The sequence below is a fragment of the Lepidochelys kempii genome, chromosome 8 (assembly GCF_965140265.1).
Source record: "Lepidochelys kempii isolate rLepKem1 chromosome 8, rLepKem1.hap2, whole genome shotgun sequence".
Lineage (NCBI taxonomy): Eukaryota > Metazoa > Chordata > Testudines > Cheloniidae > Lepidochelys > Lepidochelys kempii.
In genome coordinates, this window is record NC_133263.1 from 51,922,793 (window position 1) to 51,948,810 (window position 26,018).

Consider the following 26,018-nt stretch of genomic DNA (forward strand, 5'->3'; position numbering starts at 1 on the left):
CTGTAAATCCAGGGGATGTACTGTATGACTGGAGAATTGCTAAGGTCGTTCCTATTTTTAAGAAAGGGAAAAAAAGTGATCCGGGTAACTACAAGCCTGTCAGTTTGACATCTGTAGTATGCAAGGTCTTGGAAAAAAATTTAAAGGAGAAAGTAGTTAAGGACATTGAGGTCAATAGTAATTGGGACAAAATACAACATGGTTTTACAAAAGGTAGATCGTGTCAAAGCAACCTGATCTCCTCCTTTGAGAAGGTAAGATTTGTTAGAAAAAGGAAATGCAGTGGATCTAATTTACCTCTATTTCAGTAAGGCATTTGATATGGTTCCACATGGGGAATTACTAGCTAAATTGGAAAAGAAAATTGAAAGGTGGATAAAGAACTGGTTAAAGGGGAGACTACAGTGGGTCACACTGAAAGGTGAACTGTCAGGCTGGAACGAGGTTACTAGTGAAGTTCCTCAGGGATCGATTTTGGGACCAATCTTATTTAATCTTTTTATTACTGACCTTGACACAAAAAGCGGTAATGTGCTAATAAAGTTCGCAGATGACACAAAGCTGGGAGGTATTGCCAATACAGAGAGGGATTGGATATCATACAGGAAGATCTGGATGACCTTGTAAACTGGAGTAATAGTAATAGGATGAAATTTAATAGTGAAAAGTGCAAGGTCATGCATTTAGGGATTAATAACAAAAATTCTTGTTATAAACTGGGGACACATCACTTGGAAGTAACAGAGGAAGAGAAGGACCTCGGAATGTTGGTTGATCACAAGATGACTATGAGCTGCCAATGTGAAATGGCTGTGAAAAAAGCTAATGCCATCTTGAGATGTATCAGGCGAGGTATTTCCAGTAGAGATAAGGAGGTGTTAGTACCATTATACAAGGCACTGGTGAGACCTCATCTGGAATATTGTGTGCAGTTCTGGTCTCCCACGTTTAAGAAAGGTGAATTCAAACTGGAACAGGTACAGAGAAAAACTACTAGAGTGATCCGAGAAATGGAAAACCTGTCTTATGAAAGGAGTCTCAAAGAGCTTGGCTTGTTTAGCCTAACCAAAAGAAGGCTGAGAGGAGATATAAATATATTAGAGGGATAAATACCACGGAGGGAGAAGAACTATTTAAGCTCAGTACCAATGTGTACACGAGAACATATAAACTGGCCATCAGGAAGTTTAGACTTGAAATTAGACAAAGGTTTCTAACCATCAGAGGAGTGAAGTTCTGGAACAGCCTTCCAAGGGAAGTAGTGGGGGCAAAAGACATATCTGGCTTCAAGACTAAGCTTGATAAGTTTATGGAAGGGATAGCCTAATTTTGGCAATTAATTGATCTTCAACTATTAGCGGTAGATATGCCCAGTGGCCTGTGATGGGATGCTAGATGGGGTGGGATCTGAGTTACTACAGAGAATTCTTTCCTGGGTGTCTGGCTGGTGAGTCTTGCCCACATGCTCAGGGTCTAGCTGATCGCCATATTTGGGGTCGGGAAGAAATTTTCCTCCAGGGGAGATTGGCAGAGGCCCTGGGGTTTTTTCACCTTCCTCTGCAGCGTGGGGCACAGGTCACTAGTTGGAGGATTCTCTGCACCTCAAAGTCTTTAAACCATGATTTGAGGACTTCAATAGCTCAGACAAGGTTAGGCGTTTGTTACAGGAGTGGGTGGGTGAGATTCTGTAGTCTGCATTGTGCAGGAGGTCAGACTTAGACAATCACAGTGGTCTCTTCTGACCTAATATCTATGATTCTATGTGTTTTAGGTACAAGGTAGTATTTTTGCCTTTTATATTGAGCTGCCAGTATGGTGACGCATCACACGCGGCTGGGCAGCATAATTCAGTTTCCAGGCAGCCATGATAAGCCAAAGGGTACGCGGGGTTGGCTTCTTCTGCATTCATAACATGGGAATGGTTTCAAACTGCAGCACCCCCCTTTCCTATAGCAACCAAGGCCTGTTGGGTTTGCCGTTTAAAAAGAGGGGCTGCGGTTGCCATTTAAAAGGAGGGGCTGCAGTTTTGGGGTGGATGTGCAGCACACACACCTCTTCCGCACCCCCCCCCCCCCGCGTGGCTATTCTCCGGGATGATCCCTTTTAGCCAAGTGCTATTCTCTGGGATGATCCCTTTTAGCCAAGTGCAAACAGCCCCGCATGACCGGGGTCTAATGTGCTGGGGATCACCAAATAGGGGATTACTGTTGCCTACAAAAATTCCCCTATTTCAACCAAGTGACCACGAATGATATCACTCTCCTGAGGCTGACACAGAAAGATAAAGACCAAATGTTGCATGAATGCGACCGAATCCCAGGACATTTGCTGCCATGCTTTGTGCTGCAGTGATTCCAGACTACTTGCTACTGGCTTGGCGTGGTAAAGTGTCCTACCATGGAGGACAAAATAAGGCAGCCCTTCCCAGAAACCTTCTGCAAAGGCTTTCAGAGTACCTCCAGGAGAGCTTCATGGAGATGTCCCTGGAGGATTCCCGCTCCATCCCCAGACACGTTAACAGATTTTTCCAGTAGCTGTACTGGCCGCGAATGCATCCCAATTGTTCAGGGCAAATCAAACATTAAACACAATTGCTTTTAACCCCTGCAGTGTAGTTACAAATGTGCCCTCACCAGAGGTGCCTGCAGGGTCCTGGAACAATACACCCTGGGAGGATGTTGGGTCCAGGGTGAGGAAAAGGTCCTAGCTTCCGGGGAGAACAGATTTTTCTGGTTGCCTGCTGCACATACTCCTCCTCCTCCTCCTCTTCCTCATTCATAAAATCTTCCTCCATGTTGCATGAAGCTGCCACCTTGCAGGTGTCCATGGACAGTGGTGGGGTAGTGGTGGGGCCCCCTCCCTAGAATGGTATACAGCTGATCATAGAAGCGGCTTGTTTGGGGCTCTGACCCGGAGCGACCATTTGCTTTCTTTGCCTTTTGGTAGGCTTGCCTGAGCTCCTTAATTTTCATGCGGCGCTGCTGTGTGTCCCTGGTGTAGCCTCTGTCCACCATGCCCTGTGTGATTTTGGCATATTTATATCCGCATTTCTTCTGCTGGATCAGAGTTCTGCCTGTACAGATTCTTCTCCCCGTACAGCAATCAGATCCAGTGTCTCCCGTTTGCTCCATGCTGGAGCTCGTTTGCAATTCTGGGACTGCATGGTCACCTGTTCTGCTGAGCAGCCCATGCTGACCAAACAGGAAATGAAATTCAGAAGTTCCCAGTGCATTTTCCTGTGTACCTGGCTAGTGCATCGGAGTTGAAAGTCCTGTCCAGAACGGTCACATTGAAGCACTCTGGGATAGCTCCCGGAGGCCAATACCATCGAATTGCACAGCGTTGCATCTACAGTACCCCAAATTTGACCCAGGAAGGTCGATTTTAGCGGTACTCCCCTCATCGGGGAGGAGTATACATTTTTGGGGAAGTCCTATGGCCTATAGCATACAGGAGGTCAGACTAGATGGTCACAATAGTCTCTTCTGGCCTTGGAATCTATGAACCTATCCTCTCCTGCTAGGAAGTGCAATTTACATGAAGATACTGGCAAATTAACTATTTAGATGAAACTCAGACTACTTTTAGGGGAATGTTAGGGTGCGGACACATTGCCAGTTTGTCCTTATGAACCATCACATAATGTGGTTTCAGAGTATCAGCCGTGTTAGTCTGTATTCGCAAAAAGAAAAGGAGTACTAGTGGCACCTTAGAGACTAACCAATCTATTTGAGCATAAGCTTTCGTGAGTAGTGAGTACAGCAGTAGATCATGAAAGCTTATGCTCAAATAAATTGGTTAGTCTCTAAGGTGCCACTGGTACTCCTTTTCTTTTTGCTCAAATAAATTGGTTAGTCTCTAAGGTGCACTAGTACTCCTTTTCTTTTTGCCATCTTAGCTCACTATCTTTTGTTCCTTAACTGTTTGCCATCAGAAACACTGTCTCCAGGAAAAATGGTTTGGAGAATATTCTGGAAGACTTTAGCGTGGTGGTCAGTTAGGTTGTGAGCACCATGTTCTGTGTCTCAAAGATGGAGGCTCAACAGCAAGCTGAAAGAGGTTTCTGAATTTCTTCAATGTGTCATATGCAATGACTAAGAGTGATTTTTACAAAGGCACAGAAGACAAGTAAGCACCAGCTGCCATTTGTGCTTTTGAAAATCTTTGCTAAATGTCCCTGTACTGGGGAATAGTGAGTTGAAAAAACTGAGGAGAACTTCAGCTGTAGTCAGTCACCCTGGAGTTCTTGAGACTTAATCAGTTTGGCTGGCTCAGGAGCTACACCGTTCTTCCATTTCAGAAAGTAACTTTATCTTGTACAAGCCTTGGAGATCTCTAGCAGGATCTGATGAACCTCTTCCGAGTAGGCTATGCGTGAAATTTAAAAAGTGTCATAATGTTAAGTGCTAGACTCAAGGCCTGTTGACCTGACTCTCTTGGAATCAAAAGGTCCTGAAGAACTGAGGCTAGAATTTTCAAAGGAGCCTAAGGGGGTTAAGCTACTATTTCAATTTTGATGGGGACTGGGCACCTAACTCCTTTAGGCTCCTTTGAAAATCCTAGCCTGAAAGTATTATCAAAGTTAATTCCAGAAGATCCAAATACCAAAACTCCCAGTCCCAAGTTGGAGCTATCCAATATTTACATAAGTTTTATCCTGTTATATCGTCATTATATCTTTTGGGATCAATAATTTCAGAGGAAAATTTAAACAAAAGTTTGACTCCAGTCCACATAAACCAGGACTCCTGGCACTTCAGAGCAGAATAACATTTATTCATTGTAATACAGAAGTTTTATTTGGCGATTATTGTAATATAGAAGTTTTATTTGGGGATTTTGCCACCAAAGGAATATTGACAGCACAGCAGCATCCTTTCATAGCAGCATTTTTAATGTGTATTTGATTCTGATCATCTGATAGGATGATTGGGGGTTTTTTGGTTTTTGTTTTCAGAATGTTCTTGTTTAATCTGTTCTATCTTGTATTTAGCTGTGACATTTAGTACCTTTCCCAGACCTGAAGAATAACTTTGTGTATCTCAAAAGCTTGTCTTTCACCAACAGAAGTTGGTCCAATAAAAGATATTACTTCACCAACCTTTTGTCTCTGTCGTGGTACCAACAAGGCTACAACAAAACTGCAAATAATTTCCAAAATGTCTGTTTTGCAGTCTAGTTTTTTAGATCACACCTCTTATGGATAAAGGGTTATGTTTCTTACGTAGTTTTGTTTTTCCAGAATCCATACTACTTTTGGCTATGATCTCATTAGCTAAGAAGAATCGGGCTTGATTAATATTTGGGTGGGAGACCTTTAAGGTAAGCTTAGAGTCCTGCAAGAAGCAGTATTTCAGCAGGTGACACTCTACCCCATTAGTTAGCACTTTAACCAATGCTTCAGCATGCTGCTGAATATTGGGACAAAGTACTGTTGGAGGTATTTATCTTTCTAATGAGACATAAAATTACAGTTTTAAAGAATTAACACTTGTGGCTAAACACCTGTGGAAGTTTTTGCAAGAGTAGTGGTGTTTGTGCTGGCCACATTTATTAAGGGTAAGGATGTTAATCATAGCCAAATATTAGTATTCACTGTTACTTCCTGCTTACCTTACATTCCTTCTAATTTCAGTTAGATATTGTATTATTCTCTTCTTCTAAAGCTGTTTGCATAGTGCTTGTATGGACTATCAGTTATTGAGTTTTACCCAAGAGAAAGCTGCATCTCAGTGGTGGAAGAAGGATTCTCATTATATATAAACATAATCTTGTAAAGTACTTTAGAATCTGTCTGGATGACCCACTTCAGAAACTACTTAGTGTCTTATGGTGTTTAAACTCTCTAGTTTGCAACAGACAAATATTTTTGTTGCATATATATTTTTATTTTTGGTTTTAAAATGATTTGTGCTTAATGGCAATAAAAACGTAATTAGCATTACATGTGCAATTTTGGATGGGAGTGGTTTTCTTTATGGGATAGTGCTAGGAATACATAACATGGGGAAAATCAGGAATCTTTATAATAGAACAAACAAGTGAATTTCAACTAATCACATACTACGTAACTCATACTTTCATTTACATAAATGCGAATATAATTTTAATTGCATTACTGAACGTTCAGATAATATTGAAGTGTGTGTGTGTGTGTGGTTTTTGCTTTAAGTGCTCTTTAATGACTTTAAGGTACGAATCATGTGTTGGGTCAGTGTGGAAGAGCACCACCACAGCAGGAGCTACAGTTGTCCCTAAAGTAGTCATGATGCCTTACAGAGCTCTAGGGTGAGCAAATGATAGAGCATCTGTTTCCATAGAACCATAGAATATCAGGGTTGGAAGGGACCCCAGAAGGTCATCTAGTCCAACCCCCTGCTCGAAGCAGGACCAATTCCCAGTTAAATCCCTTTGCACCAGGCCAGCTTGCTGGCTTCCATGCAAGGTGGGCAGCACGGGGTCTTGCCCCCTCCTCTTAGCAGAGGCAAGTACTCTTATGATACCAAATTATAAGCATGGGGCTGTCTGTATGGAGCATAAGGTATGGAGAGTCCCTCTGTTCTTTCTTCCCTCCTCATTGCATTGTGCACCCTTATGGGGTTAGGTACCAGTGTTGGCCTAAGAATTTTTTTAAAATCAAGCATTGTGGGGTGATAAAAATTAAGGGTTTGTCCACCCTGGGATCTCAGAAAAATTAGTCTAAGTTAACTAAAGGTGTCAATTTAAAGTGGATTAGCTATACAGGAACAAACCCCCATATGAGTGTTCTTATTTAGAATTAAAGTGGCCTTAATTTGGGTTAGCTTAATTCACTGAATTGAGATAAACTGAATTAAGGCCACTTTAATTCTGATTGACTGTCCCCATGGGGGTTTAATGCAGTTTAACTAGTCCACTGTAAATTCACACCTTTAGTTAGTTAAGATTAATTTTTCTGAGTGTCCCCGTGTAGACAAGCCCTAAGTATTGAGAGTGAAATTGTTCTTTTGACATTGAGACCAAAAGATGTGAAATATTTCTAAAGGTTTGTCTTCGTGGGGGAAAAGGTATTGCTGAATAGCTATTCCTCACTATTTTCCCATGTGGACACACTTATTCCACACTAAGAATGCCTTTGTGCAGTTTAACTTCATCAATTTTGGAAGTGGATTAAACTAAACTGCACAAAGGTATTTTAATGCACAATAGGTATGTCCACATTGGGAGCTAGTGTGAAATAGCTATTGCACTTTAAAATCAAACTTCAGCTTATTCTGCACTTCTCCATGTAATGCTTGGAGAACAAAAGATGTGAAGTATTCCTAATAGTGTTTCAACTCTACACGGTTTGAATTCACTAATTTTGCAATGTAGGGAAGACAGTTAATTTGTCAGTATGTTTATCATTTATTGGAATATATAGGATGGTGTAAGAATGTATAGGGTGATGTAAGACATTCATATATCCTGAATGTAATAGAAGTAGAGAACTAAAAATAAAACAAAACCAAATCTAATAAGGACTATAAAGACCAAAAAAACCTATTCTCTAGTCATAGTGAGATTTACTGTATATGCTTGATAAATATTTGTACAAATCACTGTGGTATGGCTTTTGCTTTTTTAATTAAAAATGAAAGGATGGGGATTAAAAAAAATCTTAACTATTCTGTTAATGTGTAGTGAGTGAGGTTCACATATGGTTATCTGTGCAGAATCACAAAGAATAAAGTTTCCATGAAACTCAGTCCCCTAAAGATAATAGCTACAATCACTCAAGGATTCACCAGTTATACACTGTAAAGATTTAATTAGGATACCATTTTTACAGTGTTATATAATATGGTTTGTTTTTAATGTATGAGCTTAACTTGCCTTCTGTGTAATCTTAAAATGTTTTATCAGTATTTTTAACAACTGTATATCCATCACTTTACTGCAGTTGGAGTACTTTTTCAGTTGTATGTGTTTTCATCTACAGAAACTTTATGAGCTGAATAACCTGCATGCCCTTATGGCAGTGGTGTCTGGATTGCAAAGTGCCCCCATCTTCAGGCTGACTAAAACTTGGGCGGTAAGTAATTTGTAATTTTGTTTATTTCTTCTTGAAAAATAGATTTATTATAACCTGTTGTAGCTTGCTTCAAGGATCCAATTATTATTAAAGATACTCTTGAATGCAATTATACCGCATACAGTGTGTTTCTAGTAATGTAAGTCTCCATTCTCCACTTGAGTCTTTTTCAATTTTGACATTGAAATATTTTCCTTTGAAAAATTGTTTCCTGCAGATTCCTTTAAATACAGTTTCAGAGTAACAGCCGTGTTAGTCTGTATTCGCAAAAAGAAAAGGAGTACTTGTGGCACCTTAGACTAACCAATTTATTTGAGCATAAGCTTTCGTGAGCTACAGCTCACTTCATCGGATGCATTCAGTGGAAAGTGTAGAAGATCTTTTATACACACAAAGCATGAAAAAATACCTCCCTCCACCCCACTCTCCTGCTGGCAATAGCTTATCTAAAGTGATCACTCTCCTTACAATGTGTATGATAATCAAGGTGGGCCATTTCCAGCACAAATCCAGGTTTTCTCACCCCCCCCCCCCCCACAAGCCCACTCTCCTGCTGGTAATAACTTATCTAAAGTGACCACTCTCCTTACAATGTGTATGATAATCAAGGTGGGCCATTTCCAGCACAAATCCAGGGTTTAACAAGAACGTCGGGGGGAGGGGGGTGTTAGGAAAAAACAAGGGGAAATAGGTTACCTTGCATAATGACTCCCAGCCACTCCCAGTCTCTATTCAAGCCTAAATTAATTGTATCCAATTTGCAAATGAATTCCAATTCAACAGTTCTCGCTGGAGTCTGGATTTCAAGTTTTTTTGTTGAAGAATTGCAACTTCCATGTCTGTAATCGCATGACCAGAGAGATTGAAGTGTTCTCTGACTGGTTTATGAATGTTATAATTCTTGACATCTGATTTGTGTTCATTTATTCTTTTACGTAGAGACTGTCCAGTTTGACCAATGTACATGGCAGAGGGGCATTGCTGGCACATGATGGCATATATCACATTGGTGGAATTGCAATTCATTTGCAAATTGGATAAAATTAACTTAGGCTTGAATAGAGACTGGGAGTGGCTAAGTCATTCCACAGAGACCTCCCTACCAACACTACAAAAAGAAGGATTCTAGGTGGACTCCTCCTGAAGGTCGAAACAGCAGACTGAACTTCTACATAGAGTGCTTCTGCCGACGTGCACGGGCTGAAATTGTGGAAAAGCAACATCACTTTCCCCATAACCTCAGCTGTGTGGAACACAGTGCCATCCACAGCCTCAGAAACCATTCTGACATCATAATCAAAAAGGCTGACAAAGGAGGTGCTGTTTTCATCATGAATAGGTTGGAATATGAACAAGAGGCTGCTCGGCAGCTCTCCAACACCACTTTCTACAAGCCATTACCCTCTGATTCCACTGAGAGTTACCAAAAGAGATTACAGCATTTGCTCAAGAAACTCCCTGAAAAAGCACAAGATCAAATCCGCACAGACACACCCCTGGAACCCCGACCTGGGATATTCTATCTACTACCTAAGATCCATAAACCTGGAAATCCTGGGCGCCCCATCATCTCAGGCATTGGCACCCTGACAGCAGGATTGTCTGGCTATGTAGACTCCCTCCTCAGGCCCTACACTACCAGCACTCCCAGCTACCTTCGAGACACCACTGACTTCCTGAGGAAACTACAATCCATCGGTGATCTTCCTGAAAACACCATCCTGGCCACTATGGATGTAGAAGCCCTCTACACCAAATTCCACACAAAGGTGGACTACAAGCCGTCAAGAACACTATCCCCGATAATGTCACGGCTAACCTGGTGGCTGAACTTTGTGACTTTGTCCTTACCCATAACTATTTTACATTTGGGGACAATGTATACCTTCAGATCAGCGGCACTGCTATGGGTACCCGCATGGCCCCACAGTATGCCAACATTTTTATGGCTGACTTAGAACAACGCTTCCTCAGTTCTCGTCCCCTAATGCCCCTACTCTACTTGTGCTATATTGATGACATCTTCATCATCTGGACCCATGGAAAAGAAGCCCTTGAGGAATTCCACCTTGATTTCAACAGTTTCCATCCCACCATCAACCTCAGCCTGGTCCAGTCCACACAAGAGATCCACTTCCTGGACACTATAGTGCTAATAAACGATGGTCACATAAACACCACCCTATACCGGAAACCTGCTGACTGCTGTTCCTACCTACATGCCTCCAGCTTTCACTCTGACCACACCACACGATCCATCGTCTACAGCCAAGCTCTGCGATACAACCGCATTTGCTCCAACCCCTCAGACAGAGACAAACACCTACAAGAGCTCTATCAAGCATTCTTACAACTACAGTACCCACCTGCGGAAGCGAAGAAACAGATTGATAGAGCCAGAAGAGTTCCCAGAACTCTCCTACTACAGGACAGGCCTAACAAAGAAAATAACAGAATGCCACTAGCCGTCACCTTCAGCCCCCAACTAAAACCCCTCCAACGCATTATTAAGGATCTACAACCTATCCCAAAGGATGACCCAACACACTCACAAATCTTGGGAGACAGGCCAGTCCGTGCCTACAGACAGCCCCCCAACCTGAAGCGAATACCCCCCCAGCAACCACATACCACACAACAGAACCACTAACCCAGGAACCTATCCTTGCAACAAAGCCCGTTGCCAGCTGTGCCCACATATCTATTCAGGGGACACCATCACAGGGCCTAATCACATCAGCCACACTATCAGAGGCTCGTTCACCTACACATCCACCAATGTGATATATGCCATCATGTGCCAGCAATGCCCCTCTGCCACGTACATTGGTCAAACTGGACAGTCTCTACGTAAAAGAATAAATGGACACAAATCAGATGTCAAGAATTATAACATTCATAAACCAGTCAGAGAACACTTCAATCTCTCTGGTCACGTGATTACAGACATGAAAGTTGCGATATTACAACAAAAAAACTTCAAATCCAGACTCCATTGAGAACTGTTGAATTGGAATTCATTTGCAAATTGGATACAATTAACTTAGGCTTGAATAGAGACTGGGAGTGGCTAAGTCATTATGCAAGGTAACCTATTTCCCCTTGTTTTTTCCTATCCCCCCCCCCACCCCCAGACGTTCTTGTTAAACCCTGGATTTGTGCTGGAAATGGCCCACCTTGATTATCATACACATTGTAAGGAGAGTGGTCACTTTAGATAAGCTATTGCCAGCAGGAGAGTGGGGTGGGGGAGGTATTTTTTCATGCTTTGTGTGTATAAAAGATATTCTACACTTTCCACAGTATGCATCCGATGAAGTGAGCTGTAGCTCACAAAAGCTTATGCTCAAATAAATTGGTTAGTCTCTAAGGTGCCACAAGTACTCCTTTTCTTTTTAAATACAGTGGTTCCTAATTTGGCCAAATGCTATTTTGTATTAGTTGTTGGAATATTATGAAGGCCAAAGAGAATTGTATTTTAATCACACAAGGAATCATATTGGACTTTTTTTTAGCTATAGAGAATAAATGTCCAAAAATTACTTGCTCAGATTCCATAAATAATGTACTTGTTTCTGTCACTGATAACTAAACTTGACCTTTTTTCAGTGTTTTTCCAAATATATTTCATCGTATTAAATGTACTGAACAGTATATTTGCATGTCTCGTTTTTTAATATCATATTTTGAGAATGAAGTTCTTTTTGTTTGACCATTTTTTTCCCTCTGCTACACTATATTTGGCTATGATAGAAAGTAAGATCTTTCTGTACAAGTTTCATTGGTCAGCACAATTTTGGGAATAGCTTTTTTGCTATTGTAATTGCTACCACAGAGCCAAGAAAAATATTGTCTGATTTTGCCATAAATTGTATGCCTGAATAGCCATACAGATGGGCTTTATCCTTTGCAATGTATTCAAACATGGTAAGGTTTAATCAGCTGTTGAAATACTTCTGTGTCTAAGGCATACACATGAGTTGACTTGTAAAATGGTGGCTTACAGTTTTTGGCGAGGGCATATTGGTGGACAGAACTTTCTCATATGCTACCAGAATTGCTGTATTCCTGCAAGCCAGGAGGCATTGTGAAATGTTGTATTTTTCAGTTAACACACACTATTCATGACCCTGTAGATTGTATAAGCTTCAGTAATCAGCTGAATATAATTCGCCTTGGGCAAGTTAGGCTTGTTCAGAATTCCAAGTAAACACCATGCAGATCCTTATTTTTTGTATAATATTTTTTGTTTCAGAATGTCTTAAAATAGTCAAAAATTCAGAAAATTTCAATTGGCGTTTCAAGGTGCTCTGGGAGAGAACCCCCAAACCTCCCATTTATTTGTAATTCCCTCCCTTCAATTCCCCCACTTGGTTAACCATAAGGCCATTGCCCGTTCCATTTTGCACTCTCTGCCAGGATCACCATCCACATCACAAGGGTGTGTCTCAGCCCTCCATCAGGGGATGCTCAAATTAAAGCCAGCTCAGCCCTTCCTCTGACTATTGAAATCTCAGGTAATCCAATTTTTGAAAAATCTTTGATTTTCATGGAGAACTGATTCTTCTTCTATTTCTGGAAAAGTGTTTTTAACACCTCAGACTTTCCTGAGGTGAGCTCAGCCATGCACTCCATCACCCTAAATAAGCCTTTTCAAATTCAGGTTGCATGGTAACCCCTGGAGGTGCATGCTGCAGACCTCGTCAAATATCTTTCTCTCTTGAAATCCAGTTTGTGTAAATTCTTTTGGAAGTAACATTTCCCTCTGGTTCTCAACATATAAGGGGGAAGGAAAGTCGTCTTAAAAATAGGAGGAGCCAACTCAGCATTGTCACCTGGGGAGTAGGTCATGCAATGCAATCAATCCCCAAAATCTTCAACTGAAGAAGCTGACATTTCCCACTCCCTCTTGAAACATTTTGAATCTTATGACTAGTCATCTCTTCCTGAATGAAGCTATTGGGGATGAAGTAGATCTTGTGCACTCACATTTAAAATTGGCAGATTGAGCTTCTCAGTTTATACAAACAGAACTGAAAATGAGACACAGATGCAATTCCTCTGCCTTACCTATTCCAGATTCCTGGACAGAATAGTGGACTCATTCTTCACTATCCAGAGGAGAAAACAGAGTCATAAACAGAGTCCCCTTTAAAAATTAATGGGCTCAGTAAGCAAACCCATTGTCACCAAACACTTGTCGCCTTTTAAAATCAACTCTTCCTTTTTACATCTCAACAAGACCATTCTCAGCATAGGGAAATCCTAATTAAAGTGGACTGAACAAGCATTCTGAAAGAATTCATGGGTTGCAGGACTGAAAACACTCTGAAGTGAGGCTCTAAATCCTTCCCTACTGCACTACAGGTACTCATGTCCACTGTTGTCTTTGTTCACATAACTGTCTTTGCCACCAACATGCATGATACTGGAATGGCCCTTTACAAGGTTCTATTGGTCATTTTCACCTTAGTGGCAGAGAAACTTTGTCTGCTTCAACTACAAGGACAATAGGCCAGATTGTTGCAGGTGGTTGGCTTCAGTATAAACCCCTTCAAAAAGGGAACATACCGACCACACATGTCTGACCATAGACTTATCTATCACCCACTCTCTGCATTCTATGAAGAAAAGGGACTGGAGAGGAATGATTTAAAAAAAAACAAACCCCTGTTCCCTTTCTTTAAGTGTTTTCAGGTGGAACTCACAGCAAATCTTACAACAAGCTCGGGTCATTCTCATAGTACCCGCCTGGCCCCGACAGTCTTCTAAACATTTCAGTGGGAGCCCCAATTACCTTGCCGCTCTTCCCGGACCTTCTTACTCAGGATCATGGGCGTCTCCAGCACCTGAACCTGCAGTCGCTCCATCTCACAGCATGGAGGCTCCATGGCTGAATCGGTTCACGCTCTCCTGTTCAGAACAAGTCAGACAGGTTCTTCTCGGCAGTTGGAAACCCTCCACTAGAGCCACATATCTGGCCAAGTGGAAGAGATTTTCAATCTGGTCAGCTCAGCGTGACTTGCCTGCGGCGCTAGCCTCAGTGCCCCAGATTTTGGATTATCTTTTCCACTTGAAGCAGGAAGGTCTCTCCTTGTCTTCTATAAGAGTGCACCTGGTTGCCATCTCGGCTTTCCATCCGGGGGTACAAGGCTGCTCGATTTTCGCTAACCCCATGGTCAGCCTGTTCCTGAAGAGCCTCGACAGTCCGCCAACTGGTTTCTGCTTGGGACCTTAACTTGGTCCTCTAGGCTCATGGGGCATCCCTTTGAGCCTTTAGCATCATGCTCCCTGCTCTACATTTCCTGCAAGGTCGCGTTCCTGATTGTGATAACTTCAGTCTGGAGGGTGTCTGAGCTCAGGGTTCTAACGTCGGAGCCTCCCTACTCTGTATTTTTTTAAGGACAAGGTTCAGCTCAGGCCCTATCCAGCCTTCCTCCTGAAGGTTGTGTCGCAGTTCCACATCAACCAGAACATTTTCCTCCCAGTTTTCTACCCCAAACTTCATGCAAGTTGCAGGGAGCAGAGGCTCCACACTCTCGATGTCTGCAGAGTGCTGGCCTTTTAAATTGAGAGGACAAAACTATTCAGGAAGTCAGTACAGCTCTTTGTCGCAGTGGCGGACAGGATGAAGGGTCAGCCTGTTTCAACACAGCACATTTCATCATGGATTGTGGCCTGCATTACAGAGTACTACAGTCTAGCAGGGATCCCAGCGCCCCCGATAACGGCGCACTGTACAGGGGTGCAAGCTTCTTCAACAGCTTTCCTGGCTCAAGTCCCCCCCCCACCCCACCCCCCACCCCCAGGAAATCTGCAAGGCAGCGACATGGTCATCGGTGCACACTTTTGCCGCGCACTGTGCGATTACTAGGCAGGCCAGAGACGAGGAGGCCTTTGGTAGAGCAGTACACCAATCAGTGGACAGCTCCAACCCCACCTCCTAAATTTGCTTGGGAGTCACCTGATTGGAATCAACATGAACAAGCACTCGAAGAAGAAAAAACGGTTACTCACCTTTCGTAACTGTTCTTTGAGATGTGGTGCTCATGTTCATTCCAATACCCACCCTTCTACCTCTCTGTCGAAGTAGCTGGCAAGAAGGAACTGAAGATGTCAAAGTTCCCTTCTTACTCTGAACTCTAGGGTATAGATGTGGGGACCTGCATGAAAGACCCCCCTAAGCTTATTTCTACCAGCTTATTTCTAAAAACTTCCCCAAGGTACAAATCCTTCCTTGTCCTTGGACTGCTGCCACCACCAAGTGAGTTAGACAAAGATTCAGGAAAAACGGCCACTTGGAGTTCCCGTTTCCCTAAAATATCCCCCCAAATCCTTTTACCCCCTTTCCTGGGGAGGCTTGAGAATAATCTACCAACCAAATAGGTAAACCAGGTGAACACAGACCAGACTCTTGGTTTTTAGGACACTAAAAACCGATCAGATTCTTTAAAAAAACAGAACTTCATTATAAAGAAAAAAAAAGTAAAAGAAACACCTCTGTAAAATCAGTATGGAAGGTAATTTTACAGGGTAATAAGGTTCAAAATACAGAGGATTCCCCTCTAGGCAAAGCTTTAAAGTTACAAAAAACAGGGATAAATCTCCCTCTTAGCACAGGGAAAATTCACAAGCTAAAACAAAAGATACTCTAACACATTTCCTTGCTATTACTTATTATTTCTGTAAGTTAGATGTATCATTCAATAGGAGCTAGATTACTTGCTTGGTCTCTCTCTTTGTCTCAGAGAGAACACACACAAAGAGACAAAACAAAAGCCTTCAACACACATTTGAAAGTATCTTCTCCCCTTATTGGTCGTTTTGGTAAGGTGCCAACCAGGTTATCTGAGCTTCTTAACCCTTTACAGGTAAAGGAGGGATTTTATGCTACCCTTAGCTGAATGTTTATGACAGAATGGGTGGCGGGTCAGCAGGGCTATATGTTAGGCGCCATGTGGGCATGACTCCAGGGGGCGCCCAGGCCAACGCGACGGATGCTGCTAAGGGAAAAATCTTCCGGCCAATGTGCACGTACGTGCGTGCACACACCTGATTGGAATGGACATAAACAACACATCTTGAAGAACAACAGTTACAAAAGGTGAAGAACTTATTATCTGGATAATTGCCTAGTTCGTGCACTATCAAGGGACTTCAGTCTCTCTTCAGCCCCAAAGTTCTTCACCAAATGCATTATCCAGATAAGGAAATTGGCTCGTTCGTACACTGTCAAGCGACTGGGTCCAGAGCAATGTCCTACTCATCAGACAAATGTTCCTCCATTTAGGGCTGAAACTAAATTTGGAGAAGTCACGATTAAAAACCCACTCAACTCATAAGTCATAGAAGCAGACCATGATGCCAGAACAGCCATAGCTGATTTCCCAAGGGAGTGTTATCAATATCAATCTGTAACCACCCTTTCCAACAGCCTCAAGTCCAGGACAAGAAGAACAGTGCCTGCCTGCCTTCAGCTCCTGGGTCACATGATCTCATACATATATGTAACTTAGTGTGGCAGAGTTCACTTTCGCTGTCTGCAGACCTGACTTGATTTGGTATATCACCCAGAAATCCTCTGGACATGCGGATTTGCGTACCTGAATTGACAGCTGGATCCATAAAATGTATGTAGAAGAGTTGCATTTCTGTCTTGAGAACCAACTGTTACTCTGGTAACAGATGGGCCCCCGTAGCCATTGGTAGATGCATCTCAGTCAATTTCAGGTGCAAGCTTCTTGGTTACCTCAGGAGGTTTTCTTCCACATAAACATGTTGGAGCTCTGAGCTATTCATCAGGCCTGTGAGATATTTATACCCACCGTTGAGAACCAATGGTGCAAGTTCTCACAGACAACACCACTGCCGTGGTGGTTGTTGTTGTTTTTTAACAAGCAGAGAGGAGCACAAATCTCCCAACTGTGCAAGGAGGCTGTCCTCCTATGGAATTTGTGAATCCTTCACAATGTTTCCCTGAAAGCCTTTCACCTTCTGGGAGTAAGAAACATGCTAGCAGATTTCCTCAGCAGGGTTTTCATAGTCCAACATGAGTGGTCAATCAAGAAAGACTTCCTTCTTCAGATTTTCCACTGCTGGAGGTATCTATAAATAGACTTGCTAGTGATCAACCTCAACAGCAAATGCATGAGGTTTTGCTCCAGAGCGGGCCTCAGCCCAAGTTCCATTATAGATGGTTTTCTTCTCTGGTCTGGACACCCCCACCTGCATTCCTTCCAGTTCCTCTAATTCCAAGAGTACTGAGGAAACTGAAACAAGCAAGAGCGTTGTTAATCCTTATTGAACCAGCATGGCCAAGCCAGTATTGGTTCATGGATCTATATCGACTGTCTGTCCACTCACCGATAACTCTAGTACTAGTCACAGATTTTCTAACTGAGCACCAGGGCAAATCTCTACATCCAAACCTCAAATCTTTCCACTTTACTGTGTGAACACTCAGAAGAAATTGTTTCCAGGAGGTTCAAACCGTCTTGGTGAGCAGCAGAAAGGAATCCACTGGAGCCAGGTATGCCGTTAAATGGAAAGAGATTTTCCACTTGGGTACAATCCCACAGTTTATTGCCCCATCTCACAGAGGTTACACATGTGCTGGACTATCTTCTGCACCTGAAATCATCAGGCCTTTCAAATAGAGGCTAGGTGAACTATCACAAAATTATTTCTGCATTATATCCATCAGTAGATGTGTTTTCCATCTTCTTTCATCCCCTCATTTCTTGGTTTTTGAAAGGCCTAATCAACATTTACCCTCCCTTGTCTGCTTCTGTATGTGTCTGGTATTTAAATCTAGTTCTCTCCAAATTGATGGCCCCTGATTGAGAACCTATGACTACAACTTCATTACCTTCATTGTCAATGAAGACTCTGTTTTTGGTAGAAAATCTGCAAGGAGGTTTCAGAACTTCAGCCTTGCTTGGCTGATCCTTCTTTCACAGTCTTTCATAAGGAGAAGATATCCATTAAGCTATATCCAAGTTTATGTCTAGGGCAACCTCAGCCTTCCATCTAAGCCAAATGTTTAATTTTTGGTGTTTTTTTTCACCCAAACCCCCATTTATCTGAGGATGAAAAAGCACTCCATACTTTGGATGTTCATAGAGCCCATTGCATTTTACTTGGATCATGCTAGATCCTTCAGGTACCACATGTACCAAATATACCAAATGACTGGAGCATAGCCAATGTGATTCCAATTTTTAAAAAGGGCTCTAGAGGTGACCTTGGCAACTACAGGCCAGTAAGCCTCATTTCAGCACTGGGCAAATTGGTTGAAACTATCGGACACATAGATGAACATAATTTGTTGGGAAATAGTCAACATGTTTTTTGTAAAGGGAAATCATGCCTCACCAATCTACTAGAATTCTTTGAGGGGGTCAACAAGCATGCGGACAAAGGCGATCCAGTGGATATAGTGAATTTAGATTTTCAGAAAGTCTTTGACAAGGTCCCTCACCAAAGGCTCTTAAGCAAATATCATATTGCCTCTATATAAATCCATGGTACGCCCACACCTTGAATACTGCATGCAGATGTGGTTGCCCCATCTGAAAAATGATATTTTGGAATTGGAAAAGGTTCAGAAAAGGGCAACAAAAATGACTAGGGGTATAGATTGGCTTCCGTATGAGGAAAGATGAATAAGACTGGGACTTTTCAGCTTGGAAAAGAGGCGACTAAGGGGGGATATGATGGAGGTCTATAAAATCATGAGTGGTATAGAGAAAGTAAATAAGCAAGTGTTATTTACTCCTTCTCATAATATAAGAACAAGGGTCCACCAAATGAAATTAATAGGTAGCAGGTTTAAAACAAACACAAGAAAGTATTTTTTCATGCAATGCACTGTCAACCTCTGGAATTCCGTGCCAGAGGGTTTTGTGAAGGCCAACACTATAACAGGGTTCAAAAGGGAGCTAGATAGATTCAGGGAAGATAGGTTCATCAATGGCTATTAGCCAGGATGGGCAGGAATGGTGTCCCTAGCCCTGTTTGCAAGAAGCTGGGGTTGGGTGACAAGACATGGATCACTTGATGATAACCTGTCTGTTCATTCCCTTTGGGGCACCTGCCATTGGCCACTGTGAGAGGACAGGATGCTGGGCTTGATGGACCTTTGGTCTGACCCAGTATGGCCATTGTAATGTTAGGTGTTTCCCCCAGAATCTTTGTAAACTATACTGAAATAATTAAAGGTCAATCAGTGTCATCTCAATGCATCTCACATTTTGTTTCTGTCTGTACAAAATTTTTTTATAATCTTGCTAAAGTCTCTTTTCCATTAAGAATAGCAACTTACTCAACCTCATCAGCTTTCCTGAGCAATGTTCCAATAACTAATATGCATGCATATTGTACATGTGGTCATCTGCATGTACTTTCCACTCTTTATGCCATCACTCATCCCTCTCATGATGAAGCCAACTTTGGCAAATCGGGTGTTAGTCTCTGTTTGGATGAGCCAAAGTTCCTGGTCCTGTAAGGGAACTGCTGATGTGTCACCTACAGTGGAATGTATATGTGCACAATTACTCAAAGAACAAGTTACTGTAAGGTAAGTAATTTTTTTCTTCATGTGTGCTGGTATTTCTTCAAACATATGGGGTCTTAAAATAGTAGAATGGGGACTCTCCTTATAGATTCTGGGGATCTCCCCATGCAACATTACTTATGTCTCCTTTTCCCCACAAAACTCCTTAAAATACTAGCAGTTCTGAACAATAACTAGGAACAGTCATCCCCCAGCACCTGCTTGCTGTCGCTATATCAGGCACACCATCTCCCCTCTGGGCATCCTCTTCCCCCACCCCCGTGATAACACCTGTGAGAAGTTGAGCTCAGGGATGTGACATTCCATGGAAAGGACCCCCAAGGCACAGAGCTCTGTTTGCTTCACCAACAAGACAGAGAACCCTCTTGCCCCCCAGCTGGGAACAGGTCACTGATTCCTGTGCAGTCCCAGGAAGATAAGTGGAGGTGGACATGTTGTGACGGGGAGGATAGTGGCAGCACCCGTGCTGCTGGTGGGTGGGACTGTGTCTCAGGAACTAGGACCTGCTCTCTCTTGGCTCCTAGCCCCAGTATCCCACCTCTGAGACAGGAAAGATGATGATTTTGCGATCTGAGAGTATTGAAAAAACTGCTGCAAGCCTTTGCTATCCTGGAGTTTTGGAATTCACCCTGATGAAGCCCCGTATGTCAAGCATAACTGCACAAATCACCAATAGTTTGTTTCATAAACAGTTTTTTTCTATTTGTTGCTTTTCCCCCCTGTTGTTCTGTCCCCCAATATTAACGCTGATGTTAACCTCACAGTTTTCCAGGTAAATTTTTGCACTGATTTTTCACCCTTTTTTTAATTTTTGAAATAAATACTGATACATTTCCTGGAAACTTTAGAAAAAATATAAACTGGAAACAAAGGTCCTTGCACATGGTGAAAAGACATGAATTCGTCTAGACTAATTATGCAGCAAATACCCATTTTGAGAAGACAAACCTAAAAGGTAAACTTCATGTCCCAAATGTTGGAGCCTGATAATAGTGGAAAAATCAGACATCCTTGCTAATACTTTGAGCTCTAACAGTAGCCCAATATATTTAAGATCTACAGAAGTCTTCAGTGTTACTGAGCATGAGGTGCTGCTAACTCAAATGGTGGGACCTCCAACTAAATATGGAGATGATGCTGGTTTGAAAAATGAAGTATTTCAAAGACATGGCTATGATCATGGCATCTAAATTGTCTAGACTTAAACTCCAGCTACCTCAGAGACTGCTTTTCCCTCTATGCTCTGCCACAGTGTCTCCTCTCTGCAGAGATGTTGAAACTATTACATGAGTTCCCAAGAAGCCATTATCCTCATGGCTGTCCTCAGCTCTGAATCTTTTCCTGGAAATCTGCAAGAGCCCTTACCTAGCAACATGTCATAGTAGATGTAAGACACAACTGTTTCATAGATGGGCTCAGGGCCAGAACTTCAAGGAACACAATTTTCTGGATGACAATTCTCTCCCTTTAAAAATGGCATCTCTCTGAAAGCTGATGTAATATTTGCTGCATCCTAGTGAGGGTTAGTGGGCAGAAAATATAGGTAAGAAAGGCAAAGGTGTAAAATAAATGCAATTATATTTTTGCAGAAGCTCATAGATTTGGTCCATCATTGTCATGGAAACCCAGGTAGATTTTGGTTGTAGTGGCAGTGTAAAATCTCAAGGTTATGTACCTACACACCTAAGATATCTCCTCATTACATTCTTTTAACTACTAATTACTGTACATCTTCACATATAGCTAAAACTTTGGTTGAGAGACTAGGAACACCTAGTCTCCTGCCAAAATGGTCAATCTAAACATTTTTCTACATTTCCTTAAATTTTGGCCCCAAAATGAAATAAAACCATTAATGTGGCCACTCAGTGGTAGTTCTGTTAAAGTTCTCTCTTGAGTGTAGTATTTTCTAATTTAACATCATTCCTCACACAGATTACTCAGCTATAGTTAATTCTGTTGAGCACAGTATGGATTTACAGCAAAAATAGTTTTGTTTTTGTTTTTTTAAGTTTGGTGTTATAACTGATGATCCTGTGGCAAAAAGATCCAATAAAACTGCCTTTTTGCTGACAGAACAATATACAAGGTGGTTTGTGCTCAAACCATTGTACTTTTCTGTGGAGAAGGCAGATCAAGCCCCTATTGCATCTTTCTCTTACTAAACAGAATTTTTGTATGTGAATGCCAGTATGTTTGCATCAGGCTATACATTGATTGATTTTAAAGAATTATAGTTTAATTTTAAAATTTTCGTTAGATTTTAATGCTCTTATTTCTTTCACTTGAAAATAAACTTATTGGAAAAGTTCAGAGTTTACAGGTCATGAAGTTTCAAGATAAAGAAACCATAAGAATATCAATAGCTCAACCAAAACGGCATGGTTGTGAAATAGGGCTTTGTTACGGACCTATGGTGTTAGGGCAACCATATTTCCTGCAATCAACTTGGCTTCACTCCCATTGGGAGCGATGGGAGGAATGGACATTTTATGCTAATGAGACTTTTAGCTTCACTCCTATTGAGAGCAATGGAAGATAGTGACCCTTTTGAAAGACGATAGATCTTCATGGAATTCTTTGTATTAGAACATTATTGGTGCGTACCTGCTGAAGAATAAACTTTCAATAATGGAGAATAACAGTAAAAAAAAAATTAATCCTTTAAAAAAATGTAACTAGTGCATGAGATTTCATTGAATTTTAACTGTTACAGAAGTTTTAATAGTCTGCATTATTTCATTATTAAGGTAATTCAAGACCAAAAAAAATGGTTTGATAGGTGCTAAATTTCTTAAAGAATCCATTTAAAAATTAATTTTAACTCATAAATTAACCCATTTTCTTGTAAATTCTCAGAAAATGTATTCTATACTTGAAGAGTAAGAGCTGTAATTTTTGGGATGATACTCAGTATTCTTCATATATAACAAACTGGCTGAATCCTGCTTTAAGTGCAAAATTCATCTCAACCCTAAATGAACTGCAACCCTTCTATCTTTGTCTTTCTTTTCTAGTTATTGAGCCGAAAAGACAAAACTACTTTTGAAAAATTGGAGTATGTTATGAGTAAAGAAGATAATTACAAACGACTTAGAGACTATATTAACAGCTTGAAGATGACTCCTTGTATTCCTTACTTAGGTAGGTAAGCTTAATAACTTTGGTGTGCAGTATTAAGGTAATAGTACTTGCACAGTGACTTGCAGAAAAACTAAACGCCATCTTTTAAGCTGTATTTGAGAGTTTTTTTAGTGCTTTTACAAAGAATGTAGAACCACTTGGTTGGCTGTAAATGTTTTGTATATAGTAAGAAATAACTTTTTTACTTAAGAAGAAAAATTCCCATTAAACCTTTCAAGTGCTCCTAAGATTTTTGCATAGAGTATCAGTTTTCTTGGAGATGTTGTGTAGATTTAATGGTTGACTCGTGAAGAAGCAGTTTGAGACTGTTCTTTCCAAGAACTAAACATTTGACTATAGATTTAATAATGAAAAGATATCCGTCACTAATTTCAGAGTCAGCATAACTTCTGGAATCTGTTTTAAATGTTGTAGAATCTGATTTCTATTGCATATATTGTCACTTTGATTACACTGAAGTGACTAGGATATTAAATTGGTGCTACAAAATATAAAAAAAATAAAATGGGTGATTTATAGAGATTTATCATGAATAATTTTCCTATGTTTCCAAGAAATCTTTACTGATTTATTTATATATTTGCTTACTGTATATAGTTTTTATTGCTATGATGATCAAATATTTTCACCAGCTTTTTGGAATTACTTGATTCTAAAGAGCAGCTTTAAATCAGGATTAGTGCCTACCCATGTATTTTTGATATTTTTGTTGTTGAATGTTAATTGTATAAAACTTCAGTAATTATACAAATGTTAAAGAAATGCTTGTCTGACTGTTTCCCTCTCCCAGAAACATCAGGCAGATCACATTAGTCCATCCCACGTAATATGCATTGTGTGGAAGACATCAGTTATTCCTTTATCTACATCAAGATGAGCTCCAGTGGCCCACTACAGTTGACTAGAATTGATGATCTCCCCCCTCCCCCCCAACCCTAAATATGCTATTTTCTCTTCCTCACTTATTTGGGCTATTTTAAGTCCTCTTGGACGTGGGGATTAGAAATCCTTTATTGTGCTAACATCCACATTTCTGGCATGATAGATACTTCTGCCTCTGTATTTTATGGGGGGTAAAGAATCAGTCCTGTCAGACAGATAACAAGGGAATACTCAGCCCCCTGCAACTCCCACTGTGTTCTGCTTCAACAGCAGCAGGCAGAGTTAACCAGACCTTTGCACTGAAGAGGTTTTCTGAGGAATTTTTTTTAAGTGTGATTCTGAATTAGCAATTTGGTTCTATAATTTAATCTTCTAAATGTCAGCTGTGTCTCAGGTTTTTTGGCCTTATAAGTTGTCCCCCTCAGCTCTGCTTACTCTTGTGAAATACTGAAGCAGCTGATGTTCCTTTCATATGACTTTCACTCAATCAAAAAGAACAGTGGGGAAGGGGAAATACTTAGTTCAATGATACCCACTCTTTAGAATCAGTTTATTGAACCTACTTTCTACCTCTTTGGCAATTCCAGCTTGATTTTAGCAGTGACTCTGCTCATGAACTCCTGTATAGAGAGATTAATGTTTCATGTACTTTAAAAACAGATTTTCAGGTATTCAGATATATGGCATACGAGATTGATTAATTAGATTTGTAATCCTTGCAATCAGATCAGAACTGAACCTAATCATAAAACATAATTAGAATGGAATTTTAAGATTTGACTTCTTCCAAACCTCCAAGATGAGAAAATGTTTTCTTTAGAGTGTTGGAAAGCTCCAACTTCCAGCTATTCAAAGGTTTTTTAGCATTAGCTTTTATCTGTTATGGGTTTATGAGATGATGTCAGACCAAGCAAAAACAATTTACGAGATAGGCCAGGCTGCTTTCAGTATCCCAGGTATCCTGGGCTTCTCTGCTTCTTGCTTAAAGTCTTTTTGTTAGCTAATGTTTTAGAAGTAAAATATCTATTTTTCTCTATCTAGCTGATTTGGATTTTTCTATTGCTTCCTTAAGTGTACAAAATACAAATATATGCAAAATTGGCAAGGGAAAACAGAAAAATACTGGAAAACTGTATGATTGTTCTTCCTTTTATTTGAAGTTTGTGCCAGTGCAAACATCTCCCTTTAGACACATAAACAACATTTTGTCCAAATTCTGCTGTAGAGTAAGTCTTTGGACATAACATGTCAATTTATTAAAGTCTAATGTGTATTTTCTTTCTGCTTAGAAATTAAAAATGGGTTTAGTTGATGTCTGTAATGCTTCTTGCTGGGACCAGCTGTAGTTTAAAAACTAGTCTATCATCTGGCTTTATACAGTACTAGTTGTTATTAGTGACAAGAATGTCGTATGCTTCCATTTTAATTCTCCAGAGGAATAGTGAATTAGATATACTTTTCTGGGGTGCTTTCTCTAATGTAACTTAACTTCTTACGGATAAATGGCTGGAAAAGCAAATGAAAATGGTTTGGAACAGTAATCTTAGTAAATCTGGAACTGTCTTGGAAGCTTAACTGTTCAATTCAGTTAATCTCTTCTTGCAATGAAAAATGTAACTTGTTGTAAGACCTGTTCAGAATTTATAAGAATATTCTCTCTAAAGTTTGTTAACTAGGGATTTTTACTGAAATGAGTAGAAGAATATTCAATACAAGAGCAATTTGCTAATTTTTCTGATTTTCCACTTGTTGGCTATAATCTATTAAAGGTTTTTTGTTTGTTTTCTGTTTGGTATGTAAAACGTATACAGAAAGAGTATTGCTTCTGTGTTAAATTACATATAAAATGCTGTTAAAAGATTAACTGGTTTAATGGCTCTGCCATGGCATGACAAACTTAGTTTGGAAAGCAACTTTGGATATCACACTCCAGGAACTGGGAGAATGGCATTGCTTTATAAAGGTAACTTTTCTGGACTTACAAGGCAGGTTGATTGCCACATGCTGTCTGAGATCCCTGCTGCTAACAGACAAAGAGTTGCATTGGCACTGGTCATGAAGGACCCTGCTGATAGTGGGATTGGTAAGGACACAAAAAGAGGATGACTGTGGTGTTGTCTCAGAAGTTTAAAAGGAGTTCAGTTTTGTCTCCAAAATTAGTATGGGTGTATCTTCACTGCAGAGTTAACTTGGGCTCTTATTTGCATGTTGTCCCTAAACTGTCTCATACAGACACACAAACCTCTATCCTGAATTTGTTGCTTTCTCTTGGGGCTTGCTGGTACATCTGTGGTTATAGGCTAAAGCACAAGTGAGCATGAAGGCTAAATCGCTCGTGGTGTTAGTCCTCCAGTTCCTTCTCAT

General features: G+C 40.8%; 1 protein-coding gene across 7 annotated transcripts in view; it reads left to right on the plus strand.

The window, feature by feature from the left end:
• Positions 1-26,018, plus strand: part of RALGPS2 (Ral GEF with PH domain and SH3 binding motif 2) — a 279,019-nt gene that overhangs the window by 131,185 nt on the left and 121,816 nt on the right. For all 7 annotated transcript variants that reach the window (XM_073356496.1, XM_073356498.1, XM_073356497.1 and 4 more), the window contains 2 exons: positions 7,961-8,053; positions 22,646-22,772. In XM_073356496.1, coding sequence (XP_073212597.1) covers positions 7,961-8,053; positions 22,646-22,772 — 220 coding nt within the window. The remainder of the gene's footprint in view (positions 1-7,960; positions 8,054-22,645; positions 22,773-26,018) is intronic.